Source organism: Topomyia yanbarensis, chromosome 3 (genome assembly GCF_030247195.1).
Source record: "Topomyia yanbarensis strain Yona2022 chromosome 3, ASM3024719v1, whole genome shotgun sequence".
NCBI classification, from domain to species: Eukaryota; Metazoa; Arthropoda; class Insecta; order Diptera; family Culicidae; genus Topomyia; species Topomyia yanbarensis.
In genome coordinates, this window is record NC_080672.1 from 332834342 (window position 1) to 332855284 (window position 20943).

General features: G+C 37.3%; 1 protein-coding gene across 2 annotated transcripts in view; it reads right to left on the bottom strand.

Annotated features, from left to right (window-relative positions):
• Positions 1-20943, bottom strand: part of LOC131693140 (semaphorin-2A) — a 326263-nt gene that overhangs the window by 134067 nt on the left and 171253 nt on the right. For both annotated transcript variants that reach the window (XM_058980723.1, XM_058980722.1), the window contains exon 3: positions 10506-10593. In XM_058980723.1, coding sequence (XP_058836706.1) covers positions 10506-10593 — 88 coding nt within the window. The remainder of the gene's footprint in view (positions 1-10505; positions 10594-20943) is intronic.

A 20943-nucleotide genomic window follows, 5' to 3' on the forward strand; every position in this document is an offset into this window, starting at 1 on the left:
TGTTTAACAGTACGAAGTGGGCAAGCTTCTTCGCAGGATGCTACTATGAACGATTTTGTCGTATCCACTATCATTCAAGTCATTTACTTGGAATCAGGAATCAGATTTGATGCCATGGTCTGCTTTTTCATCATTTCCCTGATGGGAAGGATTGAGGACGTGGTAAGGTTAGGGATAAGGAAAATAACGACACAGATCAATTAAAACGGAGCATTCTGTACCCCCGCTGCTGAATGATCTGCAGGTGCTACAACAGCAGAAATAAAACTTCCAACCCCTGAAGGGATTTAGAATTTTTATGTAAACAGGGAGTGGATATATAAACATCCCGGAGGGGATATTGAAATCACAGAACGACAACACCCCTGAAAAGATATTGTTATTCCAATATGACTTTAACTATAGCTCTTTACCACACTGGGTTAGGAACAACGGCATATCCTCGAGTTTCATCTCTCTGTACATAGGTTCATCTATGTATGGAGAACCAAAAATTCAGATACGCAATTGCATTACTGCAGGGCAGTTACATATCAACTTCCGTAAGTAGATTCACAAAGATCACACGAAAAATACTCAGCACGCTGAATAGCAGACTTGTGATAACCGACTTTTCAATGTCCAGTGACTAGAATACTGCCATTGTGCTTGGAAAAATGCAGCCAATTCTTTGACAATTTCGGAATCCTATCCGGCAAAAAAGTTTTTGTTCGAACGCAAGTTTGCAAGCCTCACCTATGGTTGGAATACTCGGATGCAGCCCAAGAGCGAATCTTGTGCTTTATCCATCTTATCGACAGTGGTAGGACTGCTTTTGTACACTGAAACCTCCATTTACGAACCAAACCGGGGGTTCGTAAATTGAATTAGTTCGTAAAAAAGTGTTCGTTATTTGGGGTTTAGTTCGTAAAAAAAGTTTGCTTCACATTCTTATTAATATTCGTTGATTGAGCAATATTCTCGATAACCCTGACAATATGGGTATTTTTGGAACGGGCTTGACAAGTAGATGCTGAAAATGGACAATTGGAACCGTTTTGAAATCCAAGATGGCGAGTTCCGGTTGAGCAATATTCTTGATAACCCTGACAATGGTAGTATTTTTGGAACGGGCTTGATAAGTAGATGCTGAAAATGGACAATTGGAACTGTTTTGAAATCCAAGATGGCGACTTCCGGTTGAGCAATATTCTCGATAACCTTAACAATATGGGTATTTTTGGAACGGGCTTGACAAGTAGAAGCTGAAAATGGACAATTGGAACCGTTTTGAAATCCAAGATGGCGACTTCCGGTTGAGCAATATTCTTGATAACCCTGACAATGGTAGTATTTTTGGAACGGGCTTGACAAGTAGATACTGAAAATGGACAATTGGAACCTTTTCGAAATCCAAGATGGCGACTTCCGGTTGAGCAATATTCTCGATAATCCAAACAATATGGGTTTTTTTTTGGGACGGGCTTGTCAAGTAGATGCTGAAAATGGACAATTGGAAACTTTTCCAAGTTCGATATGACGATTGCCGGTTGAGCATTATTCGATATCATCGAACAATATGGGTTCTATTTCCGTCATGCACTCGTCAACCCTATCCCGAAAATACTCATTTTGTTGAGGTTATAGAGAATTGGATACCAAAATAGTTCAATACATCGATTTCCGTCATGCACTCGTCAACCCCATTCCGAAAAAAACCCATATTGTTGAGGTTATAGAAAATTTATCTAAACCGGAAGTCGCCATCTTGGATTCCAAAATGGCTCAAGACATCGATTTCCGTCATGCACTCGTCAACCCCATTTCGAAAATACCCAACTTATATTAGTAACAATTAACTCAGATTACATAAGTATATAACTTCATGCTGTAATGTACGAACTCAAACTTTCCAAAAAGAGTTCGTTATTTCGAATTTAGTTCGTAAAAAAAGAGTTCGTTATTTCGAATTTAGTTCGTAAAAAAAGTTACGTAAATCGAATATTAGGTAAAAAAGAGTTCGTAAATGGAGGTTTCAGTGTACCAACGAAGTCAGTGGCAGCGCCAGCTCTAGCCAGTTCGTCCACCCATTCATTTCCAGTAATACCGGTATAACCAGATACCCACAGAAGGCAGATAACATTTGAAATGCTTAATTCTTAATTGAGTTCGACATGCAATTACTAATTTCGATCTCGAATCTGCCGAACTAAATGCTTTCCGGACAACCTGACAGTTAGATTAAAAATAGATTCTTTTACCGAAAATTCCCTGTTGAAGTGCCGATTGTACGTCACAAAGGATCGCGAAGATTTCTGCTTGAAATACGGTACAGTATCTACCAAGCGAATGAGATTCGTTTAAACTCATTTCACGACGGTAGACACCACCACGGGCTCGGCCTTCCAACCAAGAATCGTCAGTATAACAAACTACATATTCTTCAAGGTGTTGCTCCATCGAGCCAGACAGCCATTCCTCGCGAGAAAGGATTCTTACATTGAAACTTTTAAAAGGAAAACTACGTGTGATTGTAAAGTCACTGAAGCAAACGTATACTTATCTCACAATTTGTGACCACACTCTTGTGTGGCTAGTTGCACGATCAATTGGGTTACTGTTCCAGAGCTCAGTAACTCTAAAACGGTATGAACAAGAAAGTACTTCTTGTTTCAGAAACACATGATCAAGAGCAGCAGTAGGCGTTGTTGAGAACGCACCAGTCAACGCCACCAAGACCATCCTTTGAAGATGGTTTAGTTTTGATTGGATTGTCATAACTTCTGCCTTCTATCACCAAACAAGGCACCCGTGTGCCAGTATTGTTCTAACAATTGTTGTATAGATCCACTGAACGTACTTGGGTTTGAGTTCCCAAGATTTGCCGAAAGCCCGTCTACATTGGTCAAAGGCCATGCAAGCTTTCTTGATTCTGAAAGCGATGTGAGCTTTCCAATTATGTTTTGAGTCAAGAATTACCCCAACGTGCATAACATGATCTGCGATAATAATTTCAAAGTCAAAGAATTGCAATAGACGAGCTTGGATTAACTGATAGTCCAACGAGAAGACACCATTGCTCCACAACACATAAGGCTTGTTGCATCAAATCAAAAAGCGTGTTAATGCAAATACCGGTGATCATTATATGTTAATCATCGGCGACAAAGTTCCATAGAAGTGATGACAGCACACCATCTTGAAGGCATCCGCAGGTACTCAGTTTCTTTATCGCTACTTGTCTAAACGATGGACACAGCTGTCGGTTGCTAAGCATTGCGTGTATCCAGTTCGTGATATATGAAGGTACTCCATGGTCCAGTGGTCGATTAAACGTTCCACTGATTTGAGAAGGGAGGAAGTCAGACTGATCTTTACCTTTTCATAAGGGACGCGACCACTTTTGGAAATGAATTTAACAGTTATTTCCCGCCACGCCAATGGAATAAATCCTGTTGCAAGACTACAAGTAAAAACTTTTTTAAAAATTATCCTCTTTGTGATTTAAGACATTTGTGTAGAAGTTTTTCTAACCACTTCTCTCAGAGGATCGATGTATGCTTTACAAACGAACTTAAATTCCTTCGACCCAGCGTTACCAACATTTTTTTTCAAAAAAACTGGAACCATTCTGGAAAAAAAACTAGAAAAAACCTGGATGCTCGAAAAAACCTACTTTACCTTGTAATGTCAACGATTCAATGAACGTAATTTTAAGTTTACACGTATGTTCCATAACTTTAACTGAAAAATTGAGTCGGTTTTTCTGATATTGTTGTCCAAATTCAAAAAAGAAATAAAATAGTTACAGTCGAAGTTTACAGTTTTGAAGGTTTCAATCTGCACATCCACAAAAACCTAAATTTAAGACCATTTCTTACGATACCACTATAGCAACTACCTGAAAAATCAACAAATGTTCATCAAAATATTTGACACAATGTACTGCCACTTTTTTTGTTTAAGTAAAATTCATTTGAAATCGAATCAAAATGTACATTTTCGAACCGTTTTACTCAGGAGTAGTATAAAAAGAATTCAGGTTACAGTAGATTAAAATCTTATTCTTTGAATTAAGTTACAATTTGTGAGAAAAAAACTAAATAAATGAAGATTAAAAAAAACTGAATAAAACTGGCTTAAATTTAAAAAAAAAGATTTTCTCGATTGTCTGTTTGACTGGATGTTGTAAAAAAAACTGGAAGAATCCAGTTTAAACTGGAAGGATGGCATCGCTGCTCCGACCCGTCCCTGTGTCTGCGATTCCAAGCTCTTCTACATAACGGTTTAAGTCGAACAAGTTCGCTATTCTACCAAGGTGTTTCTCCAGAAGCACGCATAACTCCAAGCGGACAAGCCTTTTGGAATGCTGCAACTATAAGTGAGTTTGTTTTATCCACGAGCTCATCCAAGTCACTTGGAGGTTCAGTCGTTGGAAAATACCTATGAAACCTAGTCGCCAAGCCCGTCTGGGATTACGATATGTGACGATATCTAGTGAGACGCTTAAATGAGCAAAGACGATGTACTTATGATCAAATAACGACGGTTCGAGCTCGTTCGGCACGAGCCAGTTTGTCAATTCATGCGTAGTACATCTAGCAGAGTAGTAGCAGAGAGTTACATCTAACACCTCTTCTCTGCCAGCTCGTGCAAATGTAGGACGATTTCCTACATTAGGTATCTGCAGAATTGAACTATTTAAGTATATTCCATCAATTCGGTGCTTCTCAAATTCATACCTGAGTTATGTGGTGGGCATTTACATCACCACCGATTATGAAGGGTAACCCATATCTGCTGCAGTTTGACACAACCCTTTTGAGATTATTAGAAGGTTATGGTTCATTATGCACCAAATATGCCAATAGACGCATTTTCTTATTTATGTTATCAACAGTCATATTGACCGTGACAGCACAAATATTACGAGTTGTGAGGAAGAATATAAGACATGCGTCAATATCACTATTCCCAAGTAGACATGCACGAAGCATTTCACGTGGGCTTGTTATACCATTTTTTTTAAAAAGCTACGAGGACGGGGTTAAGTAGCTTTCCATCGTAGAAGTTTCCTTTATGGAAATACGGTTCTTGAACCAAAGCTACGGAAACTTTTCCTTCCTGTACAAAACGGAATAGATTCATAGTTGCTGTACGTTTATGCCGAAGATTAATTTGTGCTGCTTTAACCAGACTCGATCACAGCACTACACAATTCATTATCAGCACTTATTGAACAGCAACATGAAGATACCAGTTCGCCTATAGCGATGCACGAAATGACTATCAATCCTGGCAAGGAACCGAATGCTTGCAGTGGCCACACATTAGAACATGGATCAATATAGTGAACTGAGAGGAACCGAGACAAAATTAAATCGGTGTAAGAAACATGAACACGTTAAAAAATAGCGTATGCAGAGAGAATTTGAACCGCTAAAATTTAACAAAATGAGCCACATCATCAGTAGGAAAAGCACCACGATACCAGTAATGATCAACGACCGACACAGAATAATATATGATAATATAAACAAAAAATGCGTCTATCGGCATATTTTGCGCATAATGAACCATCACCTTCTAGTAATCTCAAAAGGGTTGTGTCAAACTGCAGCAGATATGGGTTACCCTTCATAATCGGTGGTGATGAAAATGCCCACCACATAATTTGGGGGCAACCCAGATATCAATTTGAGAGGCACCGAATTGATGGAATACTTAAATAGTACAATTCTGTGGATACTTAACATAGGAATTCGTCCAACATTTGCACGAGCTGGCAGAGAAAAGATGTTTGATGTAACTCTCTGCTCTGACGGTACTACCCAAGTAACCAATAAGCATTATAACGTAGCCTAATATCTGCTTTAGATCCACATATAAAGCTGTCATAAAAAGCCGTGAAGTCCTAAATACTTATATAATGCTGATATTATGCCAGAAAAGGCGAAATATAGTGCTATTACTGTGCAGAGATTGACAGCTCGTTTCTGCAGTACTAATGGTATTATATAGCAAAAGCGTACAAATGTCAAATTTGAAAGCCTTATATTGGCACTACTAATGCTATTATAAAGCTTCAGTTGGTTGTCATTGTCCGCCATAGTTTTAAAACCATTTCTTATGTTTCCTTTCGGTATGATGAGCAAAAAGGAAAAAATTTCAAATAAAATATTCTGTTTAAAACCGTAATTGACTCTGTTCTAATGCATTGTACTGAATATCCTTAATGGGTTTTCGTTCTCACATGATATGAATGTTTACTAAAATTACCTTTAGTAAGTCTCGAACTGAGGTACCTTGCCTCGTCCTTCACAGTAAGTGCGCTGCGTTTGCTTCCTGGACTATATTGCATATGTTCGATTGAAATGAAATATGCCGAATATAATCTTCAAGAAGGGTTGCATAATAAATAAACCCACAGCATTACAATAGCATTATATCAGCTTTTTATTTGCTCTATAATGACATTAAATGCACTTGTAAAGCTTACATGCTTTAAAGATCCTTGAAGCATGTACGCGTTATATCAGCTTTATATACGTATATAGAGCAAGCTATAAAGCTATATGTCGGCTGTGCAGTTATGCATTACTGATGGTAATATAGAGCTTTATTGCGTTGTTAATGCTATAATGGAATTTCAATGCAACATTAGTGCAAATGTATAGCCAATATAGTGCAATGGCTTAATGCTTATGGTTACTTGGGTACGCTTGAGTTGGCGAGCTGGCTCGTATCAAACGAGATGAAGGTGGAAGATTAAATTCACTCGAAGTGGTTAGATGGCCTCAAATGCAGGATCTTCAAGAAGGGCCGTAAACTCGAGTGTTTTAACTATCGAGCCATAACGATTTTCGATACCGTTTATAAGATACTCTCCCGTGTTCTGTTTAGCAGATGGCGCCCGTTGTCTGAACCCTTTGTTCACAAATACCAAAGCAGCTTTCAAAAAGATGATCAATGACGAACGGGAATTCGAGAATACAGTTTTAGTACTATTCATCTGTGCGTGGATTTCATGGTAGTGTCCCGATCAGAAACACATAACAAAAATATTTCAAAATTCTGTCTCGCGTTGTTACTTGTTATATTTTTTGTTACTTTAGCTACTAACGAGACCTAATTTCTAACAATTCAATCTGTTATAATCTTGTTATTTCATTGTAATCGGGGTACGATTATATAGTGCACGAAGATACGATACAAAGATTTTGTTTATCCGTACATCGATACATTAGACATTTAAAGTCGAGTAAAAACCGGTTAGTTTATCCATTTTTTATGCCAAAGGTTCTTTTTAACAACTTTTACATACCTCAGTTTGAATTTTATGCTTCAAATATGGCTTTAAACTTCATAAAACCACAGTACTGCATAAAAAAGTAAACGAAGTTTTTGATGGTCCTCGTCGAGATAAGTTTCCTGGTTCACAATCCCGGTTGTGAGATAAATCTGACCTGCGTATGCCGCAATTACAGATTGCTTCCCAGACCAGATATTTCCTGGTCAATCGTTTGTTCTTATTTTTCTGCGTCATCGAAGTTATTTCTGGCGATGAATTATCAAGCGCTCTCGGAACCGTAGTGAGTACTCCAAGTCGTTTTCTAAGTTTGCGATAGGATATCAAATAATTGCGATGTGGGAGCTGAACTTTATTATGTTTGCATGGTTGAATGATGGTTCACTTGTATGTTCAATTTTATATGAAGAAAATTTATCTAATTTACAGAATATAAATATTGCATCAAATCAAATAGAAAAATACTTCAACGATAGACATCTCAAATATTTACGTTCACCCACCTGTCAATGAGGATTGGCATATATTAAAATATGGTAGCCTGTAATATATGCTGAGCGGATGTTTACGAAAAGAGTTTTAAAAAAATCACGAAGAAAGAAGAGTTCTTTGCTGCCCAGCCAAAGGGAGTTCGAACGGTGTATTTAGCTTAAACCCGCCATACTTCATCATTCTTCCTTCTTGGCCTAGGGCTAACTGCACAACTTCTTATATGGATGCTGTTAAGAAAGTTACAACGCTTATTTCTGCTCTTCAAACGTATTCTTATGGTTTCAATTGTCAGTCAAAAAGTTCCATTTTAGAAACCATAAATTGACACATGATATCTGATGTGATGCTTTGTCCTAGTCACCTGAGGAATCCCATAGTTCAATGGTGCTAAGGGGCTACAAATGATCTAAAGGCAGTCCTGGATGCTTTACGGAACCCTTTTGACTTTTAATTTAGGTTGTTCAGTCGATTTTGTGTTCATTAAATGAGTGTTCCAAACCTTGTCCCTTATCAGAATCTCAACCTGAGAGCTGGTATTGATTAGCGTTTTCATTCCTACCAGCACTGCATTGACTTTCGTAAGCATATCGACAGAACAACAAGCATTAAACAATATTCAGTCGCCACTAGTCACTAGTTTGAACCAATTCGACAGTGTGCTGTGATCGCATTATTATCACATAATATTGAAACCGACAAGTTTCCAGGCTTAGTATCTTCGAAGAAGTTTGATAATATAATGGACTCTTAAAGAAATAATTTTAATGATGAATCTCTCTGGAAATAATAATGCAGAATCAACTTTTTAAAAAGCACTATTTCGAGCTTTGGTGTCTTTAGTAAATTTATTGAGAATGGCATCAAAATCAACGTTGTTGAAGACATGTATGCTCTGTGAATTCATGGTAGCGAGATGTATAAGGTTTATATGCGAAAAAAAACTTTGAAGCAAGTTTTTCTAATATTAATGCTTAACGACAACTCTTTCATTTTTTGACCTTCTGCAAAGTTGTTTTAGACCAACATAACACACATTTGGATCCACAGCATGAGCTTCTAATACTTACTATAAAGAAGCTATATTAAAGAAAAAGAGATTTAATGAAATGTCTAAAAATCATGTTCTATATCTCGATATGCTGCAAACACAAAAATATTTTGTCTTCATCAAAGTTGTTTCTCAATAAGTTTACCGAAGACACCAAAAGTCTCAATATTGTTTTTGACGAGTTGCTTCTCTATGATCACTTCTAGGGGTATTAAAATTATGTTTTCAAATGATGCGCTGCATTATGTTATAAAATTTCTTAGACGATACTGAACCCCAAAAGCGAACAACTTCAAAAAGGTGTGACCCTCATCGCCAAAAACTGTTCTTAAACATTTGTCTTAAAAGGTGCACAACTTAAGGACGCGAACTTCTATAAAAATTTTAATTACCTCATTCAACTCAGTTCTCAAATGTCCACTAATCCATTTTGTTGGCTATTTTTGTGATTGATAGTACTTTAGTAAAGCAAAAATAGTTTTTACATGAATTTTTCTCCGCTAAGAAGAAATATAACACTGTTTTTGTCGAACAGTGTCGAACTGTTGTTTATTTCCATGCTGCAATATTTCCATCTAGACTTGTTCGATTCGTTTCAAAATTCTAAGAAATTTCTAATTAGGTATATGTTGATTCATTGTGCACTGCATAGCTTGCACTATTGTTGCAGGCGCAATTGATTCTACCGTTCCGTTTTCATTTCCCCAAATTTTCATCAACTGTCTGCCATACCGGTCTGTAAATGATATATTCCGTCCAAATTTTAATTAAATTTAATCGCACCGCACTAAGTTTTCGCTTTATTTCGAACGAGACATGTTTTCCTAGCTCAGCTTATGAACTACTACTACCCCAACTACATTACTCTTCGTTCAACCCAGCGAAAACTACAACTTCCCTTATGCATGTGCGACATCCTTGTCGTTCCCACCACCACAGAACAAAACTGCGACAGCGGAATCAGGGGAAAAGACAAACTGTGTTCTAGGATTATTTAAATCTGATTTCATATTACTTGCTAATTATTCAGTACGACACACAAACGTATGGGCGAAGGGTAAGTCGGGACAAAATGAGCCGTGATTTATTATTAATTTAAACTCACGATAGTCCACCTTCAGCTATTAGTGAAGTTTCACGTTTTATTGAAATTAGTTTCTGTATAAACTGTCATTGAAAGATTTCAAAAAACAATTACCACACTTTATCCCACCTCACCCGTCAATACACAAACATTCCCCATAATGGGACACGAACCGACAAAAGCTGCTGCGAAGCATTATGAGACAGAAAATTTACATGAGCTAAACAACTAGGTTTGATAGAGAGACACCCGGCGGTAGAGAATGTACATTTGTCGCCTCCAGGCTGCTTTCCTTCTCCCCCTACCGAAAAACCTACTTATAACTACAACAAAGCGGATTAATTATTTCATGTAATTAAAATTTTTACAATCCTTTTCAATTCGGGATAACTTTGGGCACACCGTCACCGACGGGTGGTACTGGGAATATTACATGTGTGTGGTCGGTCGGTCGCTCGGTCGGAGGTGGCGGTGCGGTGGAAACAACAATGGCAACTGCGGTGGAGCACAGTGCTGACAAAGGGAGGGGGGGTTTGCCCAAGTGAGAATAAATATTGATGGTGTGCATTTCCGAAGTTGTAGGTATTACTTACATTGCTCCCACGTAAAGAGAGTCCCGTTCCTCGTCCAGGTAGAACGTTCGGTAGTAGAACTTCCCGCACTGGAACTCCCGCACATGATCTGAAATGGAGGAAAAACAAACGGGAGAGCTGGATTAGTTTTAATGAGAAACAGAGTTTTGTTAATTGTTGGGATCGTGTCGGATAATAAGAAGAGATTATGTTTACTACGCAAAGAGGATGCTTGCTGTCGTCGGTGCCATGAGGAAAATTAAATAATACGCCCTGCACCTGGGATTGACTTGTTTTACCGTTTACCTTCCGGGAGTGGTGCTAGTCCGCTGTACCACGTTCAGAAGTGCTAGCGAAATCGTCTTTGAGCACCAGCAGCGGCTGCTCGCTTAAAGAGAATTTCCAAAGGGGTAATATTCTTTCTTATCTTTTGGTATTTATTAGTATTTACATCATGTTTTCTACTGGACAAGATTCCCGGAATTACGTGGTGATTTAGACAGTTTCCTTATGATATTGAAGTAATAGGTTTTTGTTCAACGATTCCGATCAATTTCTCTTAGCTTGTCTGCATCAAAGCGATATCGTCAAGTAATCGAATGGATTGGCTTATCAACTCTAATGATTTTTACTGTGCGTTTCATGAAATGTGTGCCGGAGTCTGATATATGATGGTGGTTTTTTGCTGTGTGTACGAACAAATTGCCAGTATTGATCCGTTTAAACTAATTGTCATTCCCAAATATCTTTGACACACGATAAATGCTAGAAAATTCTTTCTACTAGGATTGTTTTGTAAGAAATCCAAAAAAACATAGTTGCTTTGAAAAGTGAAGAACTTTACAATCCTGGGATATTTCCTTGAAGTTTTTTGGCATACTGTCAGGAATCAGTAGCGTCTGGCTCAAATGGCACATTCCCCATGTAGATCGGAGATCTGTGCCTTGCCATGTATCGTTTTTTCATCATTTCCCTGATAGGAATGATTGGGGAAGTGGTAAGGTTACGGGTAAGGAAAATAGGATCTGCAGGTGCTACAATAGCAGGAATAATACTTCCAACCCACGGAGGGACTTAGAATTTGTATGTTAACAGTGAGCGGATATATTTTGTTTCGCGAAACAAACGCTTCTGTTCCATTGATGGTCTGGAACATAATCAGCAGGTTATGTCTAACATGGTGAAATTGTATGGTGTAAACATTGGCCATCTTTAGCTTCATTTGTACTTTTAACAATACATCTTAAGGAACGTCTCGAAAAGTAAATAGGAATATATTTTGACCGCAATAGGCCACTTTCTGCTTGTAATCGTCACTCATTTTTTTCGACACAGTAGCTTGGAACATGATATTTTGCTTCTACTGTGCAAACAAAGCGATACATGGATTGATTTATTTGCTGGTAGCGGTGGAGCAGTTTTTGGCTTTTGTTGTAAGCAAAATGAGAAGGTAGCAGATGCAGCTCAAAATTCTTAAAATTATCAAATCAAAAAGATTTTCTATTTTCATAAGTAAGCTGTGAGAATATGTGGGACGCGACAACAATTTAGACACAGAACACAGTAATCAGACGCAAATAAAACAACTGTGAGTACAGTAGGCAATTGAGCACTGCTGCTGTTGCATGAGCTGAACTTATTTGATTTCTTTATTTCGCAAATTATAATTGGGTCTTATAGACATCACACGCATCTTTGGTGAGACCCAAAATCACCGTTCTATCTCAACACAATGTATTTTTAGAGGGAAAATACTAGTACGTGCTATAACAATACAAAAATATAAAAAATAACCGTTTTATTCAAGGGTTAGTTCAGCTCAGTCTATCCTCTCATCTCGCCCGGAGTAGAAACGAAAAATCTTTCCGCTATAGTTACACGGTAAAAACTACTGCACACGAATTGTGTTGCTATTGATTTTTGGAAATGTCCTGTAAGATCAGCTACTCGAGAAGTGAAACAATTATTAAACGTGCAGAGATACGCTTACATGAATTATCTCCACACACCCCTGACATCGTGATTAACAAATTTATGTCAAGATACGGAGAAGTGCTTTTTTAACAGCTGAAACTTCGCATTTTCCCGGATGTCCCTGACGTTGTTCTTATGGTGAGAATGCTTCCGTACAAACCAACTCCTGCATACGTAACCATTTTAGGCGGATCAACCGAAAATGGAACGTTTCATCAGACTACACTGATTACTGATTATGCACCCATGAAATATTCCTATGCACGAATTCTGCAAAAAGACACTACACCACCCAAAAACTTTGTGCAAAAGAACAAACAGCCCACCTGTTATAACCGTAAACAGCACACCGTTATGTTATGCCAAACCACAAACGGCTACAAAATCAATATCTACGGCTCTGAAAGGAACAAATATTCACTCAACAACAATCACGCCCAGTATCTCCACGCCAACAACCAGCACAACCAGCAAAGAAGAGAACGTAGAAGAGGACGGATGCGTTTGTCCGTGCGCTCGCATCCCTGTTTGACGTTCTATTGCTTTCTTCGAACATACTTTGAATTGGCTTCTCAATATTTCGTAGTGTATTCAAGTAACAAAACTTGTTTTTTTTAACTTGTACACAAAGTATTCCCTTAAGAACGTTTGTTTTAACAAATGTCAACTATCAAATAAAGTTTTTATTTTTTACGCCTAACGAATTTCTCGCCAACTCGAACAAATGTTGGCAGCAGCCTCTCAGATTTCAATGAAACTTTCTGCACATGAGAACTTTGTCACAAAAAGCCACTTTGCATACTTTGTTTTTCCAAAAATGATCTAGATAGTCTTTTGAAAAGGGCCAAACTTTTTTTTCAAATGGCTATAGTCTAAAAATGACAAATTCTACCAAAAAAAAGTTGTAGGAGTGATTTTCACGAAACTAGTCAATTCTTTTAATAAAAATATTGAAAAAATTCTTCATTGACTCCTACACTAAAAAAATCGATTTTAAAAATTTAAAGTCGATTTACAAAAAAAACCATTTTTGATTTAGATGAAATTTTGTTTCAAGATAGGTAATTATGTTCCCTACGTACTGTCAAAATTTCAAGGAAAAAAAGTTATTTGAAAAAAACTTTTCCTTGTCCAAACTGATTTTTTTTCTTCAGTGTATTTTTATCGAAAAGTAAACCAATGAAAGTCATAATCATCTCAGAATCGAATTTCCCAACTAATAGTTACCTGATACATGCAAAAAGTATCAGTAACGAATTTGGTATATATTCATAACAAACATGAATGAAGACTGAAAGACTAGATGACTGGAAGATTGCAGTTCATTTATTCCTCTCAAAAATGATAAATTTTATGAAACAATTGACAAACTTTTCTAAAATTTATTCTATGTCTGATGGAGCAGCAGCACAATACAACAATAAGAAAAACTTCGCAAGCTTGTGTAGATTCCAGTCAAAGTATGAATTAGGTGCAGAATGGCATTTTTTGCAACATCCCATGGAAAAGGACCCTGTGATGCTATTGGTGGCACTCTGAAGCGAATGGCGAAAGGAGCCAGTCTTGCTCGCGACTATGAAAATACCACAACTCCCCGAGAGTTATATAACTGGGCAATTGAGCAAACTGATAAAAATATTAAAAATTTATTTTCTGCTACATATTCATTGAACAGTACAACAAAATGTCAGCAGTACTCGAAGAATTGTATAATAATGCCAAAATAATATCTGATACTCAGAAATTCCACAGTTTTGTGCCTAGTCCTGGTGGAAAAGTAGAGACGAAAAGGTATTCTAATTCAGAAGATAAACCAAAAATATTTTCATTGCATAGAAATAATACAAAATAGCATGCATGAAGATAGTTTTAAGACATATGTTATCACGATTGAAGACCAACAGATCATCTAAAATACCAAAACTCAAAAAAATTCATTAGTATATGAGCATTCCTCGTACCTTAACGATTAGTTGAATACATAATAGTTGTTTCCTGCATTCAAGCACGTAAATATTTTAGTAAAAAAGCGCTGTTTTAAGCTCTAAAAAATTATTAAAAAAATCTTATCCATGAAACAAAAATTGATGCATAAAAAAGGAATCGTTAAAGTGCGAGAAAAAATAATTACGATCAATTAAAAAAAAATAAGAAAATCGATTGAGTAGATTTTCGGCAATCGTGATCACGGAAAAACCATTTGTAGTAAAACGAAATTTCGAGATAATCGAGTTTAAAATTTCGAATTACCACTGCCCTTGGTAGACGAAGGGCGCTTGGAAGGGCGTAGTAACTTTCGATCTATTGCTCAGATCTCTATAAAAATTTAGGAAAACATTCTCGAAAAGTGGTACTTTCAGATAAAGTAATAAAAAATTTGTCGATTTTATGAAAAATGAAAAGGTATGTAACCCCTTAATAAAAATATTATTAGTTGCTAAATTAGACAATATATTCTCACAAACTGAGTTTTATTGGATTCTGAGATGATTATAAATACCTACATCAAAATTTCATCCAAATCAAAAAAGGGGTTTTTTTGCACATCGACTTTAAATTTTTAAAATCGATTTTTTTCAGTGTAGAAGTCGATGACGATTTTTTTTTAATATTTTTATTAAAAAAAGATGGGTGGGTAATGTCTAGGACATAACCGGAGTGTCGTGACTACTCGTTTGATTACAAGTTCAAATCGAACGATACTCAATGAAATATGTGAGAATGTTTCAAGTTATTCTTTATAATAATTATGGTGGTTCTGAAAAGAACCTTTGTTGTTGGCGTCTGCGTTGATAGGGGATGCGCTGGATTCTAAGCTCGTTGAGACATTCATTCATGAAATGAACAATTTTCTTGCTTTGAAATATCAATGTTAAAATCTCTCGAAACAACCATCGGAATCTTTTCCGTACAGAAATGAACACGCTTAGCGAAAAACTAGGGGCGGGTAATGTCCGGGACATAACCGCGATGATCATATTCTTAAAATTCTGCTTGTATCTCTTTCAAATGGCTAAATTTTACGCATTAAGTTCGATTCACCGGGCTCAGCGAAATTTTCCTGGGGATCCCGTTCGTTAGTATAATCAGCAAAACAATTTTATTACCGAGTTCTCCGCGTTGAATACAGGTCAATAATTTCATTTAATGATTTCAACAAGCAGACAATGTAAAATTTATACATGTATGACAGGTGGGAGTGTTCTGAAGTGGTTTTAGTGGAGGTAACAACATAAAATCATGTATTGGACATTTTACAATGATTCTCCTTAACCCTGCAAAACCACGTGGTTGGCAGCAGAGGGTTAAGTTGTTTGGAAGAGATGACAGTTAATATATGATAACTAAAAATATAAAATTGTTCTATAAATTGCAAAGTTATTGCCGCGTTGACCTGAAAATTTGTCATTTCATTCAAAAAGGAACAATCATTGAAATTATGTCAATTTATGCTTTGCAAGATTTGAAATAACTTCGAAGTGTGGTCACGACACCCCAGTTATGTTATATACATTACCAACCCATCTTTTCATCATTCGTTTTGGTGTAGCTTTCGCTTAGTGGCAGAGTTGCGACATTCACTGATTTTCTTGGAAGGATTTGCAAAAACCTTCGAGTTTGTAGATTAGAAAAACATTTTCTTATGGTTCACTGGTAAAAGTAGAGAATTAACAAGCGCAAACTTAGTACTAGTTAATAAAAGAAACTTTCTAATTAAATTCTTTTTCCATTCGTCCTAATAAGGACGGTTTGTAGATAACTATGTTGATACAAGACGAGAATCTTTTGAAACAATTCAAACCTTGCCGACGATTGTTTTTACTGCGTACATACATCTTTCCCCTTTCGCAGCTCACACCGAATAAGTACGCTTTGCAGCCTTCGATATTTTGGTGGCATTTTTAGTGGAAGCTACTACCGCCTTTTCAGTGACTGCGTTTCTTAGCGTTTGGCTTTTTGGCCTTCTCACCGCCACCAACGTTTTTCTTCTCTACGGTGGTAGCCGATTTGATTGGTCGTCCGATGCAGCTTCTCACGACCACGCACGTCTGTTATGCACTGCGTCTTACACACGTCTGGCGTTGAGAAAAAGGTGCGACACCCCTATTTATAGGTTTTATCATTAATGTTGATTCTCATTTAAAGTAGTTTTTGAACTATTTAAACAAATTTTATATAGCAAACAAACGTATCGGTAGCAAGCGTTGAACGTTTTCCTTCCGATTTATGAAACAAGATTGGCAATCCGTTTAGTAGAAGAAAAGTTATTAAGGTTCAAAATGTACGTAACGCTTTCGCTAATATGCACTACTATCGCTTTCTCGCTCGTTCTCGTGGCGTGCATGAGCCTTTCCTTTCCGTCCGGCTTCTAATGGCTTAACCAAAACTAATATGCCGGCTTTCCCCCACCAACTGCTCTCGTCTAGCAACCCAATACGAATAATCATAGGAACAAACATGTAGTGGACCTATATATAAACTTTTCATTATTTTATTGTTCATTTGCTGCACCATTTTGACGGCTCTGTGCGGGATGGGCTGAAAATTTTCACTTTTCTGAGTCGTTTTCGAAAGATTTTTCAAAACACTATTTTTCCGTTGATAATGAATGTCCTACATATTCCAAAATTTAATACGACATTGGTACAAATATTTTCGACAAAATGCCGAAGAAATTGATTAAATCCATTCAGTACAACAAAAGATATAAGCGTTCAAAATCTTACATCATTTTTCTTCCGAAATTTTGAAAAGGGGCCCCTATATTGAAAGGTAAGTCGTTAGTCACGACAAAAATTTGACTAATTTTGTGAAAATCACTCCTACAACATTTTTTGTAGGATTTATAATTTTTAGATTATAACCATTTGAAAAAAATTGGTTAAAAAAGTTTGACCCTTTTCAAAAGACAGTCTAGATCATTTTTGGAATAAAACAAAGTATACAAACTGGCTTTTTGTGACAAAGTCTCCATGTGCTGAAAGTTTCATTAAAATCTGAGAGGGTGATGCCAACTCTGAACGCGATTTGGCGCGAAATTCGTCGCTTTAATCATATAATTTAACCAATTCATGCCCATGTTGTTTGTGGACAACAACGTTTTTAAACAGCTATATTTTTTGATTGAGGCAAGATTTGATCACAAAAACAAGTAAGGCTAATAAATGTGGTTATTGGCTTTCATTTGAGTATTAACAGTTATAAGGGTCAGCTCTAGAACTGAAGTTATTGCAATTAGTCTGATTGAACTGCGATGGAGCAGTACTGCCAGGGACCGTTTACGTTTACGACGGAAAATGATTTTTTCATATAACTTCGTTATGTTGCAATATTAGTGAAAACTGATAAAACTTGTCAATTTAGACTATTTTTGGCTACGTTTTCCACGCAGTTGGACCATTTTAAATACTCTAGGAGAATTGTACTGAGCATTGGAAGGTAAAAATTGAGCAGCTTCTAACACTGCAAGGAAAGAACCTACCTTTATGAAAAAAGGTTTTTCGAGTTTCTTGACCCCACCGTTTTCAAGGCAAAATAGTTTTGAAACCCTACATGCACTAGAAAAAAGTTGGACATGAAAGGGTTAATAAGACGAATGATTACAAAGATATTACTATTGATATTTTCATTGCTGTTCTATGAATACCGGACGTGTTCGCCCATCTACCGGGTAAAAACACGGGCCCCCAAATACGACCTGGGCCCCAGGGCAATTGCCCTGGCTGACCCTCCCCCCCTCTCAACGGGCCTGTTTATATATACAAGACTTGCTATCGTTTTTTATTGATATTTTTCGGTGATTATATTAAAAAACTCTTACTGTTGACGTTTCAGCTTACTCGATTATAATTTCAGCCATCTTCAGAACTTTACAATAAAAATACAAAAAAATACAATAAATTTTACAGATCACAATTTACGTTAAAAACGATCACGACTTACATTTAACCCCATTCGCCTCTTGCTATCGCTGGGGGAAACAAATTTAAACTAAACCTACAGCGTCGTTGCCAGCGTCGTTGCTCCCTCGTCTCCTGTGAATTGCTGCGTTGAGGTTCTCCACATCAAGCTGCGAGAGGAGAGAGCTGTGAATCTTCAACGTGACGCAGCTGGCTTCTCTAGCACGTATAATGGACTTCTCAACAAGCTACGATCAACGCAGCAATTCACAGGAGACGAGGGAGCAACGACGCTGGCAACGACGCTGTAGGTTTAGTTTAAATTTGTTTCCCCCAGCGATAGCAAGAGGCGAATGGGGTTAAATGTAAGTCGTGATCGTTTTTAACGTAAATTGTGATCTGTAAAATTTATTGTATTTTTTTGTATTTTTATTGTAAAGTTCTGAAGATGGCTGAAATTATAATCGAGTAAGCTGAAACGTCAACAGTAAGAGTTTTTTAATATAATCACCGAAAAATATCAATAAAAAACGATAGCATTTACCAACGGTGACCAAAAATAGAAAACATATACAAGACTTAGAAAGCCAATCATTAAGCAGAAATCATCACAGTCGAACAACAAATAGAAAAAAAATATTTTGGTTATTGGCAAGGAATTTGTTCTAGTTATTCCTCTGTGCGCCGGCCGGGCCCGAACGTAGATCGCGAAAGGAAAGGGAAGGAATGGTTGGTCCGATACTTGCTTTTGCTAGAGGCCGTATATACTACTGTGCACTCCACAAGTATCACGGGAGGAGGATATTTGTTAGTATGTATAGAAGTTGGATTCTTTCTTCTTTACCGACGCCAGAGAGGTGACTCTACTATCTGGACTAGATATCGATCCATCAACTCATGGATCGGGGACCAACGGCTATACTTCCCTTCCGAAGGAAGACGTGAACACAGATTTTTTCACCTCAAAAAAATCTCAACGATCTCGGCTGGAATTGAACCCAGGCCAATTAGAATGAATGGCGGTCACATTTACCACTCAACCACCGGGGCCGTCAACAACCGTAATAAGTACGGGTGAAAAAACTACCTAAATTGAAGGTTAAAGTATCTATTCTTTGGTTTCGCTTCCACTGATGGATGAAATGTTTTTAAACATCTGCTGTTGATAACTATGTTGAAGGGGTGATAACTGACCATCTCGACAAAATTCGACGAACTTGCAAACAATAAAACAAAAATTTTAAGCATGGAAGTAGCTATCATATGCCAGATTTTTTTTCGAAAGTTACAGATTTCGATTCAAAATACTTGGCAACGCTGCCGGCAACGATTCTAGCATGTTTCGTTTTATTTCGGTATTGGAAATCTAACACCGGAAATGCAGTGTATGTTCATTGCTCAGAATGAAGCAATATTTGTCAAGCAGTATAGTTTTCATAAAATTCGTACCATTTTTGTAAAGTTCCACCATCACTGTATCTATAAATACAAGCTGTTTAGTGTATTGAGTACAATTCATTTTAAAATGAATTATATTCAATCAAATGAATATGGTACAACGCTATTCTTGATGTACCAAACAGTTATTAGCCTCCATAATAAGCTTCGTCATGTTTTCCAATTTCCGAATTATTACGCGCTACACAGAAAAGTGGCCGCTAGTTGCCCATTAGAACCGAACATTTACGCCCCTATTATTATTACCGTTACACCGCTTGAATTTTGATAAGCTCTTCTCGGCGGCTGTATTGCCATTTTTCCATCTTCCTCTCGGTACCTTTCCAACAAGCTGGCTACCAACGACAAAGGTGGCGATATTTTTGCATCTCTCCAATTTTCTTCCTCCCTGTTATCACAGGCTAAACATTCTAGCCGGGGAATGGAACCGGGCATGCGGTAAAAAGTAGAAACTCAAATGTATATTAACATTCACAATCCGTGTCTATTTCCGGCCGATCGTTGCTGCTAGTGACCAGAACTGTGCATGTATGCTAAAAGTTTGGTAAGCTTGTTGAATGAAACATAGAATTTACTCGGGAGGAAACACAAAGTTTTGACGTGTAGACTATGTTTGCCATAAAGTCAGCCCGGAAAGTGTCATCTTCAGTATTTTGGTCGGTCCTGGCTGGTAGGCAAAAAAAAGTTGCTTCTTTGCCCGTTCCCCAGAGTGGGGCAGGGTATCTGAAAATGACCTGAATAGGCGTGATGAAGTGGTTTCCACAAACGTACAGCAGACACTTTCACTTACCCCAGAATACTGTCAGTTGGGGGGAACAATTTTGGAAAATTTGAAGGCTTATGTTTTTCGGGCGTGTCAAGTGGTTTCCGCTTTCAAGAGGTCTGCAGCGGAGAGTTTTAAACAAGCACTTGTACGATGAATAGCATGTCGTTTATTTGAAGTTTTGAATAGATGACTAACTTCGATAGCGTATTCAACGTTGGTCCAATGAGTAGAACGTGTAGCAATTTTTCGGCAGATCTAGATTTGACATCAATGCCGGACAAGAGGCTGTATATCCTAATTCGTTGAGACAATCAAAATATCTTTTTTGGAGTGAGAGAAGCACCATCTATACAACAAAAAA